We start from the raw sequence: 19,149 nt of genomic DNA on the forward strand, positions 1-19,149 counted from the left end.
GGTTTCAATACTACCATTTTAAGTACTGTATGCCCTTTTGATCACTTTTTATAGAAATTTTTTGATTCTTCAAGATTGCAAAAAGGTGGCATTTTTGAGTTTGGGCACTATTTTCCGTTACAGGGTTAAATGTCAGGTCTAACTGTTATTATATTTTGATTTTCGAATATTTTGTGAATAATAATACCTAAAATGTTTGTTTATACTTTTTATCAATTCTATGGAAAGGGGGGTGATTTGAATTTTTAAGATTTTTGCATTTCTATTTTTTTTTTTACTAATTTTTGACCCCCAAAGGTACTTTAACTCTAGGTTGTGTGATTGATTCTTCCATATACTGCTATGGTATAGCAGTATATGGGGATTTTACACATCATCTATTACAATGTGCAAATTGCACATTGTTATACATGGGTTAAAATGAGACAGCCTCGGGTCTTCTCTTGACCCAAGGCTGTCATAGTAACCCATCACCCCCCCCCCCTATAACTTCACAGTGGGCGGCGATTGAATCCAATATGGCGGCATCCATGAGCTGCCGGGATTTGAATGCCTCCGGCAGCTTTGCTGGGGGCATTTTTAATGGTTAACACCTGCTATCATGCCAGTGCTATTACATCACATGTCGGTTAGGGGTTAACCAAAGAATATTTACATGCTGGAATATGCCCCCTGCCGGAAAACCAATGACAGCCGACGGAGCCAGAAGGGACTTCTGTGACATACTCATTTGCATATTTTTGAAAGTCCTTTTTCACAAATAATAAGTCACAAAGAAATGAACAACTGATCATGTTCCATGAGGAACGTGCCAAAGTGTGAGTATGCAGAGGAACAGAGAGTTAATAATAAGGATTGATAGGGAAGAGCAGAGACCCTCTTACAACCCATATTCTTTGCAGGAGACTGCTGCATTCAAGTGCTGCACAGACACATGGTTCTCCTGCTAGCTTCACAGAGCAGCAGTACATTGATCTCCCTCCAGATTGAGCAGGGAGCTGCACCCTCTCCTATCTGTGAAACCATCCTGTATCTTTTGTGAAAACAATCACTGTCGTCACAGAGATTATCAGCACAGACAAAGGAGACATAGGTAATGAAAGTAATAGGAAAAGCTGTCCTCCATGGCAAGAGCTATTGATTTGTGCAACAAATATTATTGGATGGACAATTTAAGGAATAGTTCACAACAAAGCCACAAAGCCACTAAAATAAGATTTTTACGGAAGGACATACTATATTTTGCAATAAAAGCAAGTAAAGCAAGCTGGAAGCTGAATGGAGAGTGCTGCCACCTTACTACGGGAATATAAAAACCCCTTGTGGTCTAGAGCACATTGTCTGAAGTCACACTGCCTGGATGTATGATTAATTTCACATGTTTTATCATGCTTGATTTTGATTTTTCAGAATGTTCACCTATCTTTATAAGATCAATATCTGATCGTCAAGAGGTCTATATATAAAATACGGTATCCCCACTGATTTAAGATTTTAGCCGTTTTAAGAGAACCATATTTAGATAAACCCTGCAGCACAGCGTCATTTCTTATATAGCTGTAGTACTAAACCTTTATTAGAAAAGTGTTTAACAATGTTATTGTTCTTACGTTTAGGAAACACTTCTGATCCATTAAAGAAGAATTACATTGTCCAGTGGCTCTCCAAACCAGACACAGAATTTCCAAAGCAAAAAATATCTTCAAGTAAAAGACCTATTTATAATTCTGCCTGTGGCCTAATATGCATGCATTCAATGCAGTCGCTGCTCTGGACTCTGGCTCTTTTTCCTCTACTTTGTGGAACAGTCACATATCTTTGATTTTATTCTTGCACTTTCTGTCTTCTGTTTACACTCATTCTGTAGCACTGACAAAACTGTTTCTTTTAATGTTTTTTATAATGTTTATCAGCAAAGAACACAATGTAGCAGCACATATCATGCTGGTGGCAAATTGCAAACAAACTTTCATATTTATATTTTTATGGAATTATTTAAAAATTCCTTTACTTGAACCTATGTGGCTGCAAACACCTGTGGGCAATATACTTTTAATGCAGTTATGTGCAGACTGAATTAATTTACGATTCGCATCATAGAATAACTAGGGACATTTTAGACAAAGTTACAATTATGCATTTTATAACTTTGTAGGTTGAGATTTAGTTTTAAAAAGCAACTAAAAAGTCTGTGTATTGTTTTTTTATTTGCCTCGTTGGATTGAGGTCTGGACTTCTTTTTCAGCCATTCTGATGTAAATTTGCTTATGTGCTTGGGATCATTGTCCTATTTAATGACCCAGATTTGTCATTTGACATTTCAGCTGTTGTTTAGGGGGCCTGAATTATTTAAATAATTTGATATACAAAACCATATTCATGGCTGACATAATGATTTCAAGATGCCAAAGTCCTGTGGTTTTAAAACAAACCCAAATCATCAGCCTTCAAACACAGACTTGACAGTGGGTTTGAGGTTGGGGAAAACGAAACATAGCATAGTGTGGTGCTGTGTGTTTTGGCCATACACCTCCAGTTTGGGCTATTCAGGTTAGAAGACATTGTTCCAAAACTGTGTTGTTAAGGCGTAAATGTAAATTTTAAGACATAGTAGTGTTTATCCTGACAGCCTTTCCAAACAAGCCTTATAGTACTTTTTCAGTCTGACCTTAGATATTTTTCATGCAATACCTTTAAAGGGAGGACTTCAAATTCTTTGAAAATAGCCTTATAACCCTTCCCAGATCGTTGGGTAACAGGAATAGCTTCTCCAAGACATTGCTGACACCTTTACCCTTCTGCACAAGTCTGACTTCTCTAGACCAGCAACTAACAAAAAATAACTTTCTGCTTATAGAACTCGTCATACTTGTTGATCATCCACTTATTAAGAGCATTTGAATGGCAGTACCTGGCTGCCACCTAAACTTCTTTATTGGAAGCAGTAAGAATGTCCTTTATTTCACACACTTTTGACCTAGATTCAATAAGGGTCTACTTTCTTTTTCATGACTGTATTTTACATTATTCAAAGTAGCCACTGTATCCCTTAAAAGCCGTTTTACTTTCTCTTGGCATATTCCAAACCAAATTTATATATCCTCGACAAGTAGTTTTGAAGACATTTAAATGTATGCCAAGCACTTTTCAGCTAATGTACCATGTCATGTGACAGAGCATTTTGTTTAAGTAGTTTCCCTAACAGCTTAGGTATATATTTTGGGTCATTATCCTCCTATAATAAATATTGCTGCCTAACTTATTGCAAACCAGTCAAACCTGAAAGGTCCTAGGAGCAACACAATAAAATAAACAGATTTGCCTATTCACTAAATGGAAATCTGCCATAAAAATCAAGCATTATAAAACAGGGGCACTTTATCTTAGATCCAGGCACTGTGACCACGGTAATCTTCTTATATTTATTATCCATTGCCTCCGTCCTTCTTAAGTCAACTTTTAAAATTATGCTAATGGTCCAAAAGGCCTCTGGGAGCATTATCAAAGCCCCACCAAGTTTCAGCTTCACAGGCTTTTACAATGTGCAAGAAGCACTCCTTCTTCCACCGAATGTGCAGAAACTTTCTCTGCTGGCATAAGAGATAACATGAGGGAGAGGAAAAGTGTTTAGGGGGAGTGTAAAAGCCAGTGAATCTGCATCTTGGAGGGGCTCTGGTAACACCCCCAGAGCCATTCTGGCCCATTTGCATGTTTTTGACAGTTGATTTTCAAACAAAAGAGGCCATGAATAACAAATATTAGAAGATCAGTATAGACACTGGGCCTGGATCTATGAGTAAGTGTCCCCAGTTTATCATGCTGGATCTTGATGGTAGATTACAGCACTTTATTAGTTAAAATAGCTAACTTGTAAAATATCTGGATATCCATATTTGTAGTGTCTGTCATTTAAATGTACCTGTATTACCCACAGGTGTCTGATAAAAAGTACAACACTGCACTATGTTGTATTATAATTCACATTATTTTTGTATCTTGTAAGCATATATTTAGCAGTTATTTTTTTAATTACCAAAACTGCCACGTTGTGTACTTTGTGTTTATAGACTGTATGATGAGGATATGGTTTGTGTTTTAAAGTTATATGGTTTTCCAATATACTTACAGTATTAATTCCTTATGGTTCTCTAGATCTCTTGTTGCAGTCCTCCTATTGAAAGTTTTGTTGTTTACTAACAGTGGATAAAAAACTCTCCATAGTGATGGACATGCAGGTGCATGCGTTATCACAGAGCGTCATCGGAGCCATGTGAATGGCTTGGGCACCTTTGTGTCGTCATATTACCATGGACAGATTTATATCCAACTAGAAGTAAACATAGAAGCTTCCTATAGAAGTGCAGCAAGCAGAGATCTAGAAAACTCTCAGGAATTGATACAGAAAGTTTATAGGAAAATTGTATAACTTTTCATAAACAAACAATATTGATTATTTGCTGAAGAATTCTTTAGTAAGTTTGCCAAAACAACCGTAAACTCTGCGTCTTCTAAATCTAAGCTATTGCCAAGCATTCATTAAATTATAGTAAATGGGAAACACCCCCCAATGCAAGATGTCATTTTATAATTCTAAGACTTATAATTTTATAATTCTAAGAAATTATTCTTATTAAGAGCAGCTCATAATAATATATTGTCCTTTTTCCCTGAGGAAGCCATTTGCTTGGCTATATATGTGTGGGGTGGGTTATGTTTTAATGTGAATGTCGCTCTAATATATTATCATCATTACTATTATTTTTATTAATATATAGCATATTTTTATCAATAGAGTTGATTCTGCAAAAATAGTTTATGCATCTTAGGGTAGTATTTCCCATTTAAGGACTAATGCTTGCTTGCTTTTCTTTGGGAGTTAAAGGGATTATCCAAGATTTAGATATTTTACATAATTTGAATCAACCTTGTATGACCACCATACATGGTACAGAGTTGTCTGTTACAGTCTCCACTTACTCTCCATATACTTAAGCAGTTGGTTGGAGTGAAACAATAGCTGATCGCATATTAATATTTTAAGCATAGGCTATAAATATCTAAGTCTTGAACAAAGGTTTTTTTAATTTATGTAAATTTGCTTCTACTGTAGTAACACATGTTATATGGTGAATATCCTATGAAAGGGGATATGCTATACAGTAAAATATTTTGCAAGGATATGGAACAAGAATACCTCAGTTTATACAGCATGTAATAGATTTATCTACAAGTTCAATGTTGTGATAATGCCTTAATAGTGACACATATTCAGTGTCAGCACATCATACTTGAAATACAAAGAAATTGAGATATTACAATGTTTTTAGCAAGAATCCAATTTTCTTTACTGCAGTTAATAGTGATAATGACTGTTTTAAAATAGGTTGTCAAGTTGTAAAAAAATCAATTGTTATTGAAATTTTGTGACAACTCACTCATTTCAAGGGGTAGTTTATTAGCTGCCAATGCCCAACAAACACCTGCTTAAGCTTTAACTGTGCCACGGGACATCTATCAACTATAAGAACAGGGGCTGCACTCTTTAGACCATATCTGCAGGATCATTAGGGGAATTTTATCAGAAGTGTTTAAGTGTTTCTGATAAATCCACAGTTGTCTATATTGGTGTATAAACTGATTGAATGCCTTAGACTGAATGCCTTCAATTGTGGAGACCTAAAGCCTTTGACTGCACTGCATTTCTGAGATATTCTGAAAGCAACCTCTCTGATTTATGTGAAGTATGTCCTAGAGACTTTTGCTGCAAGTCAACTTCAACCATAACACGTACTTTACCATACAATATTTGTAGAAATCTATATGTAACTTTTACTTAATTAATCATTGCCATTTAAAGAGCATCTACCACCAGAATGAAGCCTTTGCAGGCTCCATAGGTGTTAATGGAGCCTGCAGCCCCTCAGGCTCATTTGCATACAGTCTTTCATTTTGGTGGTAGATTCCATTTAAATAGAGAGGTCTCCCTTTATATCATAGCAGGACTTTACAATCTTTCTGTTATATTTCCCTATCATATTGCCTTTCGACAGGCTTAGTATCCTGTAACTCTAATTTGCATTTCTCCAAGCTGTTGGCTAGAGACTTGGCTGCAGTGACTCACTCCTCTCTCTTCTCTTCTGCATAACATGTTTGTTTCTGTGAGATTTTACAAGCAAGACAGAATTCAGCAGATATTTCATATGAATAATGCAGATTGGGTAGAAAGAGGGAGGATGATAAGAACCAAAGTTAGTGGACCATCTCTGAAAATATATATTTACATATACGTTTACATTTTCTTATATTCACCGGTAATTGTGAAAAGTGGTTAAAATGGATTAATTATTTATAAGGATTTTTTTTAAAACACGTTATAATTATGATACAACTTTTTATTGTCTGACCGAACATTTACACTTTTTTACTTTATTATGCCGGCTCTATTGTGCAGCACAATCTACAGTAGCATGGATTCATATAATATTTTTTTGTTTTCCCTAAAGTGAATGACTAGTTTTCTGCATGTTTTATTATCATTTTTTAAAACAAAATTTTATGTCCTGTAGGATAATATTTGTTCAGCCAATGAAGCAGGGCCACATTGGAGCCTTGTTTTAGGCCCAAAGACTGTTCTATACTTTTTGCTGCTCCCTACTGATCATTTTAATCTCTGCTTTTGAGCTACCGTACTTTAACATATATATTGCCTAAATATGCCTAATATAAAATATTGTAAAATTATATTAACTTTATTATCGAAAATGTTCTAAAAATAGCAGGTATGCAAGAAAGGCTTAAGTACTGATCTGGTTACATGTGACCAATGTGAACCAATTTTACTGAAATGGTTTCTGCAGAGTTAAAGATTTTATGATAATTCATTATGATTGATATATTCTGTACAGTAATTACTGTATGTGTTCCGTGAGTCCAGCTGAGGAAACCAATATGCACTGCAGTGTACAATAATGATTACTTTATCAACAACAGACCTGTTTCTTTGATTCTGAAATGTCTTTTAATAGAATATTTCTATATGGTTATATAGGATTATCTTTACTTCTGTTCTCTCAAGGTGCCTGTTTAGTGTAGTCCAGCGTGCCTCTTTGTATAAATGCTATACTCTTTTGTGGCTTTGAATTAATCTGTTTTTTTAGAGATAAAACTATTAATATTCATTTTATGTGAGTGCTTTTCTATCCATAATAGCTAATTAAAGGAAACCTACCACATGATATTGTAGGTGTAAGATAGAAATACCGAGCACCAGCTCAGGGTGAGAGCTTATTTTTGTTAGTGTCCTAAACCGCTGCATTGCGGTTTAAAACACTTTTTAAACTTTATAGCCGAAGCTGCTTCGGCACACGGTGGTACGCGCTCGGCGCTCCATGCGCGTGACCACATAGGAAATGCCAGGGAGCCGCGCGCACGGTCACGTGCTTGGTGCACCGAGGAAGCTTCGGCTATAAAGATTAAAAAAGTGTTTTAAACCGCGATGCAGCGGTTTAGGACACTAACAAAAATAAGCTCAGACACCAGCTCACCCTGAGCTGGTGTTCGGTATTTCCATCTTACACCTACAATATCATGTGGTAGGTTTCCTTTAAGCAATATGATTATGTATGTTGTAACTTTGTTTTATTAGATAAGGAACACCACATTTTCTTTGAATAATTTTCATTGTTTTAGTGTGTTTTGTGGGGATTTCTTATCAACCAAACTAAAAATACCCTAGTTAGTAGAGCTTGGGTCATAGAATTTTAGTGATGTGTCAGAGCTTAAAACACACTAAAACCATTGTTGGCCATACTCATTCTAATGCTGTTGGAAAACCTAGAGCTATTAATACCAATCTCCCTCCACATACTGTTATGGGAAGAAGGATGTAGCTAAATACAATTCTGAAGGATGTAGCAAAAGTCAATTCTGAAAGCCTATTAGAGGCTGCAAAAGACTTGAGACTGAGGTGTTGGTTCACCTTACAGTAGGACAACATCCCTAAACATACATAGACAAATAAAGAAAATATGATGTGGTTCATTAATTTTTCGTCTGAGATAAACATAAGTTGCAAAGAGAAGTCACATCATAAAAAAGTATACAAGGATGTAGCATACAAAATACATATATATCTTCTATCATACAAGAGACCAAACCCAAGAGAATAAGTCAGTTCCCCATGAAAACAGGCTAACTGGATATAAAAGCCAGGTAAGGGCTCATTCACATGGCCGTCTGTGGGGACGTAGATGCGGCCACATGTACATCCCCATAGACGGCAATAGCGGCGCAGATACGGTGCCACACATGTGTGGCACTGTTCCGGGCCGCACACCGCAAAAAGATAGGGCATACTCTATCTTTCGGCGTGTGTGCGGCCGTGCGCCGCTATTCTCTATGGAGGGAGGAGGGGCCACCTCTCCAGCACACGGCAGTATGCCTGCACCGCGTGTGAATGTACCCTTAGAAATATCACCTGTATTGTTCCTGAATAACTCTAAGTTTGACACATCTTCCACTGAATATGCTTTTTTGTTGAATCACTAAACCAAAGAGGATTGTCACTATTATTTAAGATATATTTAAATTCATTCACAATACGCCTCTCCACTATGAAGAAAAGTCATCCAAATTTACTCCCACAAAACACGCTACCTTTCCTTATCAGTTTTTCAATTTTTTTTTTTACCATGGCGGTTCTTATTTCCTTACTAAAACAGCTCCAAAGAAATCGTGTAAACCATCATTATATCATAAAATATATGCAGTAATTTGATACATACATTAAAGGATCATGATTTCCTTAGGAATAATGGGCTAGTCATACTTGTACACCTTATCAGTATTATCAGTATTACACTTTCAGTGTAATTGATTTTTGATCTAATTATCCAAGTACTGGATCTGAAAATACCAGGTTTTTACTGTGGTTTTTTAGCGTACGCTGTAGATGGGACTAGACTGAGTTATCACAGCCCAGCCACAGAACTAACACCCAGAAGGTCAGAAAAGCTCCAATCCTGAGTGTTTAACCCCTTAGAAACTTTGGTCAAACATAGGGGAGCTCCCTCTGTCATCTATTGACATCCCAGCTGCGATCACAAGGAGATGATGATGGGGTCTTCTGAGGGACCAATCACAGAAAATGGTATAAACACGTTATTAGATTTTATAACAAATTTTCTTTATCTAGATATACATGTAGCTTCACATAATACAAAAGTAAACGTAAAATATTATCTGGATTATTGGAATATTTTATTTAGGCATTTATAGCCTTAAAGTCTATTTAATCTTCCTGTCAAGGATAATTCTAAACAGTTTTATATAATTGATTCTCCTGACACAAGGCTATGGAGACTCTTCACATGCTGAATATACCAAAGGCAGTACTTGCAAGGTATGTTGTGTGTAGCAGAGGCTGCGCTTGCATAGTAGATGTATGTGATGTTTCAGAGGACACACCTCCTACTTTAGACTGAATTCTAAATTTATTTTTTTCCCCAAAAGAATTTTATTATGCAAGTGAATTCATTTTGTTATCACTGTATGCATATTGTCCCAGAGGAATAGAGTTATGAGGTTTAGGTTTGATGAAAATTGCAGAACAATGTTAGAATTGCCTTTTTTACATATACTCGACAGAAAGGGTTAGATTTAATCAGTAGGACATATGAAACTCAAAATTGTGCTTATAAAAAAAGTGTAAGTAAAATCTATGCCTCACCCCATATAGTTAAAGTGAGAGAAAAATAGTTTGTAGTTTTTATTGTTTGTAGAAAGCTATGACATACAAAATAGACCAATAGCCTTGTCATTGAGGGGGGAAAACAAGTGCTAGGGAATAAGGGAGATAAGGGGTTAAAATGCGCAGTAAAAATTATAAATAAAAATGGAAAGAACAACATGTTCTGGGAGACTTCCGCATTGCTAATCACAGTTTCAGACACACAATCACCTACACAACCAAGTGTGATCAGCCACACAATCTCTAATCCAATTTACCATACATCTAGAGACCTAGATTTTCGCCAGTTTAACTCCAGATGAATAGTATTAAATGCACTTGAGTAGTAAAAAAAACATAATACATGTTTTGCTCTCCCTTCCTCCAGTCAACCCAGTTTACTAACAAACAAAAAAAATGACTGCAATTTCAATTCCCATTTGTGGCAAGTACACAAATTGCAGTCTAGCTCCAAAGATGTCCTCAATTTTGTTTTAAAGACCTTCATAATCTGTGATGATAAGGCAATTGGACTTAGGCATTTAGGTAATTAAAAATGAGCAATATTCTGGTTTCTAAATGTTATGCTCATATCAGAGCTCTATTTACACTGTGTGCAGAACTATTAGGCAAATGAGTATTTTGATCACATTATCCTTTTTATATATGTTCTTCTACTCCAAGCTGTATAGGTTTGAAAGCTAACTACCTATTAAGTAAATCAGTTGATGTGCATCTCTGTAATAAGGGGATGTGGTCTTATAACATCAACGCCCTATATAAGATGTGCTTACCGTATATACTCGAGTATAAGCTGACCCGAGTATAAGCCGAAACCCCTAATTTCAACACAAAAAACTGGGAAAACCTATTGACTCGAGTATAAGCCGAGGGTGGGAAATGCATTGGTTACAGCCTCCCAGTATATAGTCTGCCAGCCCCTGTAGCATACAGCCTGCCCAACCCCTGTAGCATACAGCCTGCCCAGCCCCTGTAGTAGGAAAAAAAATAACACTGTACTCATCTTTCCGACGTCCCCCATAGGTCCTCTTCTGTCTCAGACTGTCCCAGACAGAAGAGGACCTACAGGTGATGTCAGAAAGGTGAGTTTTGACTTTATTTTTTTAGTTGACTTGAGTATAAGCCGAGTTAGGGTTTTTGAACACAAATTTTGTGTTGAAAAACTAGGCTTATACTCGAGTATCTAAGGTAATTATTAGGCAACTTCCTTTCCTTTGGCAAAATGGGTCAGAAGAGAGATTTGGCATACTCTGAAAAGTCAAAAATCGCAAGATGTCTTGAACATGCCAAACCTTTAAGCGTAATCACCAAACAGTCAAGCATTTCATGGTAAATAGCCAACAAGGGCGCAAGAAGCGTGTTGAAAAAAGGGGCCCAAAATAAATGCCCATGAATTGAGGAGAATGAAGCATGAAGCTGCCAAGATGCCATTAGCCACCGTTTTTTTCCATATTTCAAAGCTGCAACATTACTAGAGTATCATAAAGCACAAGCTGTGCAATATGGCCAAGGGACATGGACATGGTCAAGGAAGGAGGCTGAAAAACGACCACCTTTGAATAAGAAACATAAGATAAAACTTCAAGACTTGGCTAAGAAATATTTTAAGACTGATTTTTCTAATGTTTTATAGACTGATAAAATAAGAGTGACTCTTGTCAGGCCAGGTGGATGGGCCTGATGCTGGAGCTCTGAGCTGAGAGCTCCATTCCGTCTGAGACACAAGCAAGGTGGAGGTGGGGTACTGGTATGGGTTGTTATCATCAAAGATGAACTTGTGGGACCTTTTCAAGTTGAGGATGGAGTGAAGCTCAATCCCAGACCTACTGCCAGTTTCTGGAAGACACCTTCTTCAAGCAGTGGTACAGGAAGAAGTTGGTATCCTTCAAGAAAAACATGATTTTCATGCAGGACAATGCCCCATCACATGCATTCAAATACCCCACAGCGTGGCTGGCCAGTACAAGTCTAAAAGATGAAAAAATAATGACATGGCCCCCATGTTCACATGATCTGAACCCCATAGAGAACATGTGGTACCTATGTCCCTACATGTGATCTACAGGGATGGAAAACAGTACACATTATCTGAACAGTGTCTGGGAGGCTGTGGTGGCTGCTGCACGTAATGTTGATAATAAACAGATCAAGCAACTGACAAATTCTATGGATGAAAGGCTTCTGAGTGTTTGGTTTTGTTTTTGAATATCAGAAATGTTTATTACTACATTTCCTGTTGTTATATTGGTTTACCTTGTGAGATGGGTATATATTTGTTTATTAAATTGCCTAATAATTTTGCACAGTACCGTATATACTCGTGTATAAGCCGAGTTTTTCAGCACAAAAAATGTGCTGAAAAACGTCCCCAAGGCTTATACACGAGTCAATACTACCAAAAATTAATTAAAAATGGACTAAAAAAATAATAAACTTATATACTCACCCTCCGGTGGCCCCGATGCGCAGCGCTGCTCCCCAGATGTCATCGCGGCTCCTCTTCTGGCTTCCCGGCTGCTCTTCTTGCTTCAGCCTGCTGGGCGCCGCCATGTTCTTCTCGCTGGCGGCGCCTAGTATGACGTCAGTCGCAGCGCGTCATACTAGGCGCCGCCCGGGAAACCCAGGAGCTTGCGTTCCAAAGACGTGATAGTTCCTGGACCCACCAGTAGGGATTGCCCGCATGAATAGGTAAGCATATACATAAGCAAAAGAATATATAAGCGGAAAAATATTAATATAATGGGTTAATTAATGATACTGAGGTGCAAAGTAATGAACCAAAGAAAAGGGTGCAAGTGATGGGGTGAATTCCCGTGTATAGAAGCAGTGCATATTGGGTGTCCTGGATCCCCAGCAGTGTGAATTGAGGTGACAGAAGTGACACAAGAAAGTGAAGACAGAGGGTGACCCAAAAGGTGATGCAAGATGAAGGTAACTGTGCCACATTATTGCACAGATCAGAAACTGGCGGTAATGAAGACCTATAATAAGATAAAAGAAAAGAAGGTTATATATAATAAGTGATGAATATATACAGTAAGGAGCAGTAACTTACAGAGTAATGATCTGTATAAAGTGTTGTCATGTGCAGTGTCATGTGTCCTATAAGAATGTTGCTGAAAAAAGACTCAGCTGATTGACATGACTAAAGTGTCATGTATAAGGGACCGTGGGATAGTGCAAATAAAAAGTTTTAATTTGTTCGTCAGCATAATAAAGTGTCGTGTGCATATAGAAAAATTAATATTGTGTAATAAAAAATATAATGTAATAATCTAAAAAGCGCTCAAAAAAGAGAGGGCGGGCCGCCTCCCGGTGCAGCAGCCAGGGATCAAAAATACAAATATTAAGACAATAGTTATATCATATAGCAACATAATAGAAAATGCATCAAAATAAAATGAAACATGATATTGATGGTCACTCAAAGTGTGTTCAATTGCAGTGTGTGAGCAGCCTGCCAGTGGCCCAAGAAAGGATTAAGTGGAAAGGTGTCGAGAAGCTGTTAGTAGATGGAGGGATATAACCACTTGATGATTCCTCCTGTGGTGGTCCTTGGTTTGAATGATGAATGTAGACAAGATAGACACCAATGAAGAGTGAGAGAGATCTTCTTCGACCATGGCAGATCTTTGACTGAAGTGGAATCTGTGACTTAAGTGAACAAACAAGTCACAGATTCCACTTCAGTCAAAGATCTGCCATGGTCGAAGAAGATCTCTCTCACTCTTCATTGGTGTCTATCTTGTCTACATTCATCATTCAAACCAAGGACCACCACAGGAGGAATCATCAAGTGGTTATATCCCTCCATCTACTAACAGCTTCTCGACACCTTTCCACTTAATCCTTTCTTGGGCCACTGGCAGGCTGCTCACACACTGCAATTGAACACACTTTGAGTGACCATCAATATCATGTTTCATTTTATTTTGATGCATTTTCTATTATGTTGCTATATGATATAACTATTGTCTTAATATTTGTATTTTTGATCCCTGGCTGCTGCACCGGGAGGCGGCCCGCCCTCTCTTTTTTGAGCGCTTTTTAGATTATTACATTATATTTTTTATTACACAATATTAATTTTTCTATATGCACACGACACTTTATTATGCTGACGAACAAATTAAAACTTTTTATTTGCACTATCCCATGGTCCCTTAAACATGCACATGACACTTTAGTCATGTCAATCAGCTGAGTCTTTTTTCAGCAACATTCTTATAGGACACGTGACACTGCACATGACAACACTTTATACAGATCATTACTCTGTAAGTTACTGCTCCTTACTGTATATATTCATCACTTATTATATATAACCTTCTTTTCTTTTCTTTTCTTTTATCTTATTATAGGTCTTCATTACCGCCAGTTTCTGATCTGTGCAATAATGTGGCACAGTTACCTTCATCTTGCATCACCTTTTGGGTCACCCTCTGTCTTCACTTTCTTGTGTCACTTCTGTCACCTCAATTCACACTGCTGGGGATCCAGGACACCCAATATGCACTGCTTCTATACACGGGAATTCACCCCATCACTTGCACCCTTTTCTTTGGTTCATTACTTTGCACCTCAGTATCATTAATTAACCCATTATATTAATATTTTTCCGCTTATATATTCTTTTGCTTATGTATATGCTTACCTATTCATGTGGGCAATCCCTACTGGTGGGTCCAGGAACTATCGCGTCTTTGGAACGCAAGCTCCTGGGTTCCCTGGAACGCATGACGCACTTCCGGTAATTTTACCGGAAGTGACGCATGCTTCCGGCAATACACGGCGCTCAGCTGATCGCACTCTCGGCGCGGCATTCAGGGATATAAAAGAACAACGCTATGCACATGTCATTATCCCCTGATGAAGCCCATCTAATGGGCGATACGCGTGGGGCTTTCTTACTCCCAGACCTAGATTACTTCTGGTAATGTAACCCATTTGTCTTTGTATTTTGGCTATTGTACGCATACTATTTGGGACTGCATATATACCTTGTGTTATTGGATGCATATATAGGGCAGTGCCCGTGTAACTACTTTCTCAGTCCCTTTACACCTTGTTACAATATCGTGCCTCTACCATTCCTCACTGGAAGTGCATGAACACAGTTGGGTATCTATTATATCTATGATATTCATATCCTTTATGGGAGTTTGTGTTGCGCACCTAAATGAACTTCGTTCTTTGGGTTTTTAAATGATTTTAATTGTTCTTTTTGATTCATTTTCAATAAAGATTGTTCCCCCTTCACATCTACTTTCTTCTCTTCATATTCAATCACGTATTCAGATGTGGGAAGATTAATTATTTGGTGTACGCCATACACAATAAACCCCCCCCCCTTTTTCTTGTATACGAGTTATTGCTATGGACGCGGCGATATCAAATATGTGTGGGGTTTTGACTTTTTTTTTTTTTTTTTTTACATTATTAGATGTGTATAGGGAATGTTTGTGTTTAGGGGACTTTAACTTTATTTAATTATTTTATTAAAATGTGTTTTTATTTAATGTTTTTAACTTTTTTTATTTACTTTTACAGGTTGGCTTGAACAAGCGATCCACTGATCACTTGTTCAAGCTCTTCTTCACCTTACACAGTGTCATACAGATGTATTACACTGTGTAATGTAACACACTGAGCATGCCTGGTCCTGGAAAAGGATCATGCAGCCCCAGGGCACTGGTAGTCCTGGGGCTGCGATCGGAGCAGCAGACCATCCCGGTAAGCGCCGTGGGGGTGTCCGATTGACATTAAATGCCCCTTACACGTGTAAGGGGTTAACACCTGCGATCGGAGAAATCTCAAATCGTGGGTGTTAGAAACGGTTGTCGGCTATAATATATAGCCGACACCTGCAGCTTCTGGTGGCGGCTGTATTCTGCAGACGGCGCCAGAAGCTGGACGTAATAATATTAATAAATGCGGAAACGCACCTCCTGCCACACAGCTTTATTATGCCAAATGTCGCTAAGGGGACATTTATTCTGAATTAAATTTTATTTTTGTTAAACTTTTTTTTGTACCCCACTAGGACTTGAACATGTGATCGACTGATCACTTGTTTAAATTAATACATTGCATTGCAAATGCATAGGCTAACATCTCCACTGCTGGATTTCAGTCAAGTAAGACAGCTCTTGGGTCCTTCAGTGGACCCCAGGATTGCCGTGGAAATACTCGGAACCTCCATACCCAACGCGGGGGAGGGTGCAATTGCCGGGAGCAGAGGTGGGGGAGTCCTTTTGGTTCTTGCGGTCATGTTTGAATATTGTGATCTCGGCTGTTCATGCTTTACTTTTTGGAAAGAACTTATTTGGTTACGGTGCTCCTTTTACCCCTTAATAAATTTGTTAAGGTGTGTAGTTTCTAAAATTCAGTCACAATTTTAAAATCCAGAACAATGGAAATCCCCAGAGGCTCTCTAAATGCAATATAGAACCCAAAATCCATATCAGTTAAATCCGCTTTCTAAAGGAAAGAGGAATCTTCTTTCCCTTCCAAATCACTTTGTACCGCTTAAGTAGTTTATGGCCACTTATAGGATACTTCTTTATTCAGGGGGTCAATTTTCTCATTTTCATGTTAACACATTTTTTAAAATATTGGAAAAAAACTGTGGGTTATGTTTAATTATTTTAGAAATCAAAATTATTTGTGGAAAAAAATAACATTTTCACTTATATTTGACAATTTTAATATTGAAATAATATTCAATCTGTGGTGTTAAGTGCCCTCTATAGCCATTGATAAATTCTTTGAGTGGTGTAGTTTCAAAAATAAAGAAATTTGTTTGGGGTTTCAGCTTTTCTTGTACCACTGTCATGAGCAATTTGATAAAAATCTGCTCTCCAACTGCCCTCCTGTGCTCTGTTGTAGGTTCAGTTTGTGTTTTTCATCCACACCTGGGATATAACTATCATCAAAAGAATTTGCACAACAAATTTATAGATGCTTTGCTTTTTATTCTGCATTAACATATCATTTTTAGGGCAAAATAAACATTGTGCAGAGTTTAAATAAATTGGACTTCAACAACTTCCCACCGAAGCCAGTTTTCACTTCCTGACTAAGCTCTATTTTTATAATCTGATGTGTCATGATAATTGGTTATAACTTTAGAAGGTGATTTTGAGATTTAATGAAACGTTGTACTTTACATTACCAGAAAATTTGTAGTGATAAGTTTTGTGTTTCGTTCTGAAAAAAAAATTGAAATTTGGCAAAAAACAAAAACAATACTGGAGAAAAGAGCTCATAAGTATGACAATTACTTACTGGTAATTAATAAAAAGTATTCGGATTTGCTCAGGTAGCAGCCTTGCATATCTGTTCCAGAGAGGCCGAGGCTGATTCAGCCTTTGAAGCCGACATAGCACGTGTTGAATTGGCTTTAAGACCCACCGGAAAAGGGGAGTTTTTTGCCTCATTGCAGGCTCCAATAGTGGATCTGATCCACTTTGCCACAGTCCCGTTACTGGCTGCTTTACCTTTATTGGTGCACTTAAATTGAAATAAAAGATGATCAGAGGCCCTCAAATCTGCAGTCCTTTGCAAAACAGAACACATCTACGGACATCTTATCAAAGAAGCTATTCCTCCTTCTTAGTAGAGGGGGAGGGGCAAAATGAATGGAGGCAAATCTCTTATTGACAATGGAATTTAGAAACTACTTTTGGCAGGAAAGAAAGTTGATGCTTCAGAACTATTTGCTCCTCAAAAACAGAAAGGTATGGTGCTTTAAAAGAAAAGGACAGATTCTGAAGGGAGGCTCAACTAAGCCCGGAAGGACTAACTTCAAATCCCAAGGAGGAATCGAAGGATGACGGGTGGGTGGAGTCTAAAAGCCTCCTTAGGTAACCTTCTAATTAACAGGAAATGGAACAATTTTAGATCCAAAAAGGCATTGAAGGCTGAAATTTGAACTTTAAGAGTGGAACTCTGAAAACCCTTATGTAACCCTGCTTGGAGAAGATCAAGGATAATATCAAAACTTGGAGAGGAAGACAAGTTCCAAGTCCTCAGAAAACTTAAAGAAGGTCCTTTAAATTAAGTAGATTTTCGAGTTAATAAAAGAATGGTCCTTTGTTTTTCAGGAGGAAGCATTTAATTTCCATGCTGTCAGTTGGAGCTGATGAACTGATGGATGCCAAACTGGACAATGGAGAAGGAGATCCGGGATCGTGGAAGAAATCTCCTACTGATATCTCCAGCAAAAGAGGAAACCAGCATCTTTTTGGCAAATAGGGAGCCACCAGGATCACTTGAGGTTTCATCTCGTTCATCTTCTGGATTAATCTGGGAAAAGGGGGAAAGGGGGAGAGTATACAAAAGTCAATTCGGCCAAGATTAGCATCTACGCCCTTGGAAAGAGGATCTCTTAAAAGGGAGTAATGTGCTGGAACTTTACAATAGCCTTGATTTGCAAACCAGTCCATATAGGGAAACCCCAATTTTTTTTTCTAGTAGCTGAAAGACTGATCTTTTCAAGAGCCACTCTCCTTGTTTCGGGGTTCTGCGATTAATGAAGTCTGCCAGACTGTTTTTTGACGCCCTTAGCTGCAAGGCTTGCAACATTCTTATCTACCTATTGAAAGATCTCCCCGGCAATGAGACTAAAGTTCTGACACCTTGTATCCCCTTGTTTGTTCATGTACATGACTGCAACCATGTTGTCAGAGAGCACTCTCGCATGTTTGTCTTTTATTGAGAAAATCAACTTTGGAAGAGCCTTGTGAACAGCAGAACAGCAGAAGACTCCCAACCTTCTCATTATGTCCCTCTAAACGAGGCCACTTGATTGAGGATATATTTTCCTGAAGAAGGAAGGAGTACGTCAATACTAAATCCACAAGTATTCCCAGGAAAACCTTCTGTTGATTTTGCTATCAGGGCATCCACCATCTAGCCTAGGATGTTGAGTCTTCCTCAGCAAAGGGATATTTTCATCTGAAGGTCTTTGAAACATAGGTTCTTTTCTCAGGGTCATTCCATTTTTTTTTTTGTAAGGGCTTCCACATTTTTCTGAACGGGGGGAAAAAAAATTCTGCTCCACCTTCCTCTGGTTCTAAAGCCACTGGTTTAATAACTATTAAAGTAAAGCCCTCAAGGTCCTGCAACGGAGGCTTCTGCTAGGCTCTGATCAGCTGCATAGAAAACTTCATTTTTAATGATAGTCTGAAGGCTCTATATAAGAGAGGGAGACTCTTTTGTGACAGTTTTTGTAAGAAGAGGATAGGGTCTTTTTACAGATTCCATATACTCTAGTTGGTTGCACTCTGAGAGGATAATTTTTTTGCCTAAATAATAAAAACAACATATTAATGAACCACATATAAAATAAAGAAGCATAAAACTTAAGGTAAACCAATGGAGGAACTGACCAGACTGGG

At 37.8% G+C, this 19,149-nt stretch overlaps 1 protein-coding gene across 3 annotated transcripts in view; it reads left to right on the forward strand.

Moving 5' to 3' along the window:
* LOC140126382 (A disintegrin and metalloproteinase with thrombospondin motifs 2-like) overlaps window positions 1–19,149 on the forward strand; it is a 347,949-nt gene that overhangs the window by 308,675 nt on the left and 20,125 nt on the right. For 2 of the 3 annotated variants that reach the window (XM_072145779.1, XM_072145782.1), the window contains one exon: window positions 1,617–1,706. The exons of the other annotated variant lie outside the window; for it this stretch is intronic. In XM_072145779.1, the coding sequence (XP_072001880.1) occupies window positions 1,617–1,706 (90 nt within the window). The remainder of the gene's footprint in view (window positions 1–1,616; window positions 1,707–19,149) is intronic. 3 annotated transcript variants of the gene reach the window in all.

Source organism: Engystomops pustulosus, chromosome 4 (genome assembly GCF_040894005.1).
Source record: "Engystomops pustulosus chromosome 4, aEngPut4.maternal, whole genome shotgun sequence".
NCBI classification, from domain to species: Eukaryota; Metazoa; Chordata; class Amphibia; order Anura; family Leptodactylidae; genus Engystomops; species Engystomops pustulosus.